General features: G+C 49.3%; 1 protein-coding gene across 1 annotated transcript; it reads left to right on the top strand.

Annotated features, from left to right (window-relative positions):
• The first annotated feature begins 4,797 nt into the window (after positions 1-4,797).
• LOC307097614 (C2 calcium-dependent domain-containing protein 4A-like) lies at positions 4,798-6,313 on the top strand. The gene is made up of 2 exons (XM_079767708.1): positions 4,798-4,874; positions 5,074-6,313. The coding sequence occupies exon 2, from the start codon at positions 5,114-5,116 to the stop codon at positions 6,206-6,208; it is 1,095 nt and encodes a 364-aa protein (XP_079623834.1). The 5' UTR covers positions 4,798-4,874; positions 5,074-5,113; the 3' UTR covers positions 6,209-6,313.
• Positions 6,314-6,709: the final 396 nt, after the last annotated feature.

Genomic DNA, 6,709 nt, shown 5'->3' with positions numbered 1-6,709 from the left:
TTTTATTATATAGGATACAAGGCATATTGGAGATGCAATAACTCGTGAAAGGATGCAGAAAAAGTAAATCGCTGAGTATCAGCTTTTCTGATGCCAGATCCTGGGCTCCTTCCGTAGTGCTGTGGCAGTTACAAATCTTCACTGTATGTTTTCAATTCTAACCTCATTTCTGGTTTTATCACATCTACTGTTGCTTTCCTTCTGTTGCAATTATTTCACCTACTTTTTTATTTTATCTGATCATTCTGCATATATTTTTGTAAGTTTGCTCAAACTAACTTTCAATGACCCAGGACATAAAGTTGATAAAAATTTCAATATCCACAAAATAGAAATTGTTGCAACATTTTATATTCTTTTCCATTCTTCTTCTTCTTTTTTTTAATCCTCACTGGAGGCTATTTTTCCCATTGATTTCTAGAGAGAGTAGAAGGGAAGAAGGAGGGGGAGAGAGAGAGAGAAAAAAAAATCAATGTGAGAGACACATCAATTGGTTGCCCTCCCATATGGGCTGCTACCAGGGCTGGGGAACCTGCATTTAAGGTATGTGCCCTTGACCAGGAATTGAACCTGAGACCCTAAGGTTTGTGGGCCAACGCTCTAACTACTGATCGAAACTGGCCAGGGCTTCTTTTCCATTCTTGACCTTAGGAAACCACATCATTACCAATTGTGATGTTAAGGAATATATAATTTTGTACATTGCTAGTTTCATCAAATGTTCCATCAGACACATGATTCTGTGTTGTATGGTCTTCTTAATGATGATTTCCCATGACTTTTTCTGTAAAGGGGATGTGGCCATTCCCACACCACTGGACACTTAGACTGGTTCTTCACTGGTTTTCCACAGCTAATGGAACCTGAGGCTCCTGTAGGACTTCTCATTATTCCAAGACTTCCCACTGGAACCTCTTGAATGACTTTTACATCATGTTCTTTCCATTCTAGGGGCATAGGTATTGACATGTATCAATTTTTTTATTGAGGTAACATTGGTTTATAACATGTTTCAGGTATACAACCTTATAACTTGGTATCTGTATACACTATATTATGCTCACCACCAAGTCTACTTCATTCAGGGTTCTTACTCACCTAATTACAAGTCTCTTCCATTTTCACCATGTCAGGATCTGGCCTTTGGTACAGCCCCTGAGTCTTTGTTATGTAGATCACTTTTTGGAACAATCCTATTTTGGAACATGGGATAAAGAGAATGGAGTGTGCTTCCAGGGAGGACAAGGATTCTGTTTACAAATGATACTGAGATAGGCCTCTCTTAGATGGATAGCAATGTCCTTTAGTTACTTCTTGAGCCTCTTCAAGATTAGGTTTCCCTTCCAGTACTCCTGGAATCAATGCCTCTGCACCTATGCCAGTCAATGCCAGCCCAGAGCAGGAACCTGGAGAACAAAGAGATGCACTGTGCACCTGCTCTAGGAACAACCCCACCCCACCCCCCACTTCTGGCAGGTGCCAGTAGCAGTTTGGGGAGCCATACTCTGTAATTGTGTGCTCCCTTGATGCATCACGCTCCCTCCCTCTCTCTTTTCTTCTCACCCTGTATTTAGTAAATCTCTCCTCTTCTGAATCTGCTTTGCCTCTTCTCTTGATTTCTATCCTGGGGGTGGGTGGGGGTGGGAGACAAGGACTCCTCCTCAGGTGACAGCACTGTACTAACATCAATAACTAGTGACTTCCTGCTTATGATAATGACATGTTTTAATCAACTAGATGCGTGTGTAAACAACAAGGTGTATCGTTTCAATTCAAGGCCTTGGGAAAAGGTTCCCTTTCTTATCTAGCTGCCTGGAGAGGAAATGGTTCAGGATAAACAACTTCGAAGGAGGCTCTATCAGAAAGTGGTTATAAGCACAAAGATGAGGAGCCACAGGGCTCTGGGTTTGAGCCCCAGTTTTGTTCTTACTGGACGTGAGACAAGTTGTTTATTTTCTATAAGCCATAGTTTTTACATCCTGACCTTCTTTAGAGGGTTGTTTAGCAATTAATTTAGACCCATTATATAATGAGTGTTCAGGAAAAATTATTATTGGGATAGGTTTTTTGAAATAACAATTTCAAAGCTTTGAATACAAGATGATGGTGGACCTCATCTGGTCCTAAGACACAAAACAATGAAACAACTCAAGTGATCAGAGTTTTCCCACGAAGGGGTTGTTTTTCACTTCTCCCAATGTGATTTCAGGATCAGGAAGGAAACCAGGCTTCTAACTATGGATATGGCCTGCAGCTATGAGTTTGAATGAATGAATGACTGCAGCATACCGTGGGTAAGTAATTTTTCTGTATCTTACTTTCTCTTCTGTGAAATATTGATTCACGGAAAACTAATGGTTTTGGAAAACCCTCTAGATCGAGACTGTGTTTGTAGCCACGCTTATGTTGTTCTAGGAACATGGAAGTGCTCATAGCACAATAATTCATATCCCATGTGCTGTGTTCAGTGGTATTTTCCCACCGACGAAATGTTTATTTGTTCACGACACAAAGACCTTCAGGAGAGTGAAAGCCATTTTCATTGAGATCTAATTTGAAGTGACCTGGCACATTCAGGACAATGCAGGTGGGCTCTGCTTTAGAGAAGACCATTCTGCCCACTAATTTGCAGATTGGTCTGAAGAACCAAAGAGAAATGATTCGGTCAGAGCCCCAGGGACTTCTCTGCTTCCAAGTGAGGCTTCAGCAGGAATGGTTGCTGCTCCTCGGCTGCATATTGATTCAGGCTTGTGCCATCACAAAAGCATATACTAAAGTAAAAGCATTGGTTACTAACCCAGGGAAAACATTCATTCTCCTTAAGAATTTGGAAATAATAATACTTATTCCAAAGCAAGGACAATGGGAAATATTTAATAGCAGACTAGGTTGCTTTAAGAATTAAAATTCTGGTGTAAAGTACAACACTAGTCACACACACAATGCTTGGCACAATAGACAGAAAGAAAAGGGCAAGCCTTGCAATAGACAGTGAATTACAATGAACTGAGTGAATGGTGGAGGGAAGGAAGGAAGGAAGGAAGGAAGGAAGGAAGGAAGGAAGGAAGGAAGGAAGGAAGGAAGGAAGGAAGGACGAGCTATACACCTGCCATGTATAGGGAGGGAGGGAGGGAGGGAGGGAGGGAGGGAGGGAGGGAGGGAGGGAGGGAGGGAGGGAGGAGCAGAAAACTAGGACTTAATATAGTGCGCTATGATTCATAGTTTGAATGACCCTAAACAAGTCTCTTAACCGAGCCTGTTTCTCATCTGATCAACAGAAGCAATGTCCACCTTACTGGCTTGTAAGAAAAAAAATGGAATAACACAGAGAGATATTTAGTTACAAGCGCCTGACAGTCATAAGACCTGGATTGTAGATCAGGCTCAATACAATATAATCCATCAAATGTTTACTGAGCACTTATTCTTTGCTTGGCATTGTATCCCCAGGTGCTGAAATTGGATAAGAGATAAATAAGACAACCTTGCTTGTCCTTAGGTAAGGAAACTGGGTTGGAGGCAAATTCAGGTTCTGGATCAGAACATTTATATATATTCATAATAGGTCCCCCAAACTCCACTGTGGTTGAATTGCCCCAGTCCTTGCCCTCAAGAAACGTGTAGTCTATTAGGAAAGACAAGCTTGTAAACCAAAAAATTCTAAAGCAACATGCTAAATGCAGCAGGTGAAACATAGTCTGTGTGTGTATAGAGGGAATAAGGAGGGGCTGATGAACTGTGGTGGGGCAGTTGAGTAAAGTGTCCCAAAGGGATGATGTCTGGTGGAATTATGGAAAATAAACGAATTCCTATAGAAAGAAAAAGCAGAGAAAGGGCATTTCAGGTAACAGGAAGCATCACACACAAAGCCAAACAGGAAATTGCTAGTTCCAGGTTCTGCCATTAATTAGCTTTATTTAACCTTTATGGAATTTCCTCAAGTCCCTCTGGACTTCCAGTTTTCTCAACTTAGAAAATAAAGGTTGCGGGTGGAAAGAGGCAACCTAGGTTTTCTGTAAGATGCTTTCTAACTGGATATCTCCAAGCTGGAGCCGAGGGAAAAGGGATAGCTTTGCAAAAAAATAAAAAATTAAAAATTAAAAAAAAATCAAGTGTTATTTTTAGGGCATGAGCCAGAAGCCCCTTCTTTTGTGACAATCCAGATGACAGGCAGAGCCTGTAGTCACTGAGAAAATTTTGCATACACTAATTCACCCACTTCACCAGTATTTATGCATTGTCTGAGCCTGGAGCTAAGCTATTAAGGAAGCCATCGTCCAGCAGAGGGAGACGCATAAATAACTAATACAGGAATCCCATGGAAACCATATTGGTCTATACATGGCAGGTGCGGGGGGTGGGGGGGGAGGGGACGGGGGGGGGGGGATGGCACTAAAATAGAAATCCCTGGGGCATGTAAGTCACGTTCAGGGTGACAGAATTTAGCTCTTAGCAAAAAGGAATTTGTTTCCTCATCCTGCTTCACCTTCTCCAAGAGGCCGCCTTCGTTTTCAGCTGCCAGTTGTCCCTTGGCAGGACTGTGTGGCGCCCTCTTTTCACCTGCGGGGCTTGGTGAGCGGATGCAGTTCCCAGGGCTGACCAGAGGGTGCCAGGTCCCGCAACAACTTCGCTCACACCCCAGCACCCGCGGCAGGGCCGCTCTGCTCTCCGGAAGGGGTGGCCTAGAAGGCGGGCTGTCCAGGGCCTCCAGGAGTTGGGCTCCCAGCCAGGGGGCGGGCCTCGGGCTGCCGGTATAAGAGAGGAGCGCCACTGTCCTGGCCACAGTGCTGAAGCTGGCGTCTCAGCCAGGACCTGGAGGCAACGGACACTGAACTTGCAACGCTCGCCCCAGAGCGACTGAGAAATAAGAAAAGGTCTGATTTCTATGTGGTCGTTTATTTAGTACCAATGAATGAAAGGCGGGGCTGGTTTGTGGGTGCGCGAGAGCTCCACTCAGACTGGCCACGGTGGTAGGCGCGTTGGTTGGTACCCTCCGAGGGTCCGGGGGAGGGGGTCCTGCCATGTCTCCAGGGACCCCGGGTGCCCAAACTCAGCATCTTCTCTCTCCTGCAGGAGCGCTTCTTCCCGCCACTCGCAGCCACAGACTCGGAGTATGCGGCTCCTCGGGAAACTCCGCGCCTCGGCCGCGGGCAGCGCAGCTTCGGAGCCGGCCTTCTCCAACGTGCTCACCCCGGGCCGAATCCCCGAGTTCTGCATCCCGCCGCGTCTGTCCGCGCCCTGCGCGCCCGACTCCCCGCCGCCGGCCGCCGCTGTGCCCCGGCGGTGCGCGGCCGAGCCCGACCTGTGGCCCCGAGGAGCCGACGACGGCGCGGGGCGCACGGACTGGGACCCGCGCTCACAGGCCGCGCTCTCGCTGCCTCACCTGCCGCGCGCGCGCACCGCTTACGGCTTCTGCGCGCTGCTGGAGAGCCCGCACACCCGCCGCAAGGAGTCGCTCTTCCTCGGGGGCCCCGGGGCCGACGCGCTCCTGCAGCCGCCTCTGCTCCGCCCGCGGGCCCACACCTACGGCGGCGGCAGCGGAGATGTCCCCCTCGGATACCCTGGCGGAGCCCCCGCCACCGCGGCCCCCAGAGACACCCTCCCGCCCCGGAACACGCTCGCCCCGCGGCTCCGCGGCCACCGCCTCCTGCGCGCCCCCGAAGGGCTGCTGAGCCGCGCGCTGCAGGCCCGGAGGAGTCGCGGCCTGGCCCGCGTCCGCTCGGTGTCCAGCGAGGATGAGGAACGCTGCGCCAGCTCGGGGTCCCCGGCCCGGACCCGCTCTGCGTCCCCTCCGTCGGACTCCGGCTCGCGACCCGAGTTCCTGGAGGCCGAGGGCACCGTGGCTCTGGGTCGCGCCGGCGGCGCCCTGCGCCTGGCCGCCGAGTACAGTCCGGCCAGCGGGCACCTGCGCCTCCGGCTGCTCCGCCCCGAGGGCCCGGCCGGAGGAGCCTCAGAGCCCTGCGCCGTGGGCTGCCGCGTCAGCCTGGTCCTGCAGCCGCCCGGCAAGACGCGCCAGCAGCGCAGCGCCGTGGTCCGGCGGAGCCGCAAGGCCGTCTTTGACCAGGACTTCTGCTTCGACGGGCTGTCGGAGGACGAGGTGCGCCGCCTGGCCGTGCGCGTCAAGGCCGAGGCCAAGGGCCGCGGCCTGAAGCGGGGCCGCCTGCTGGGCCAGGGCGAGCTGCTGCTGGGCTCCCTGCTGCTGCTCTGAGGGCGCTCAGGCCCTGCCCGCGGGGCGCTTTCTGCCCGCTGGGGACTCTCGGACACTTGCCAGCCGTTTTGTACAAAATAAATGTTATTTATTCGTTTTTCTATTTATGATCTTGCTTTTTTTGTTTCTTAGATGTTTGCTTTTGTCATTGTTTATTGGTAAGGAAGTAAAAAATAACGACTCCCTCCTCTATTCACAACATCCAACCCCCTTTTCCAGGTTGGAAGAGAGAAAAAGGAATTACACCACACCTGCATTGTTTTGTTTTTTTTTTCTCCCTGCTTTATATCAATGCCAAATGGTCTGTGGGTTTGAAAATAAAAGGTACTCCTTCAGAATCATGCCCAACGCTAAGATTCATTTGTAGTTTTGCATATTTGTTGAGCCATAGGTTCATATCTTCACTCATGGACTCACATGCACTAGAGCGACAGACCTATGATAAGGTTACCTTATTGGGAAAATAATTCCTTTCCAATTAAGAGCAATGTTTTTTTGAAA

Source organism: Cnephaeus nilssonii (assembly GCF_951640355.1).
Source record: "Cnephaeus nilssonii genome assembly, chromosome: 4".
NCBI lineage: Eukaryota > Metazoa > Chordata > Mammalia > Chiroptera > Vespertilionidae > Cnephaeus > Cnephaeus nilssonii.
This window is presented reverse-complemented; position numbering and strand designations above follow the sequence as displayed.

Excerpts from the sequence above, each read along its gene's own strand:
- LOC307097614 (XM_079767708.1), top strand. The coding sequence starts at position 5,114 with ATGCGGCTCCTCGGGAAACTCCGCGCCTCGGCCGCGGGCAGCGCAGCT.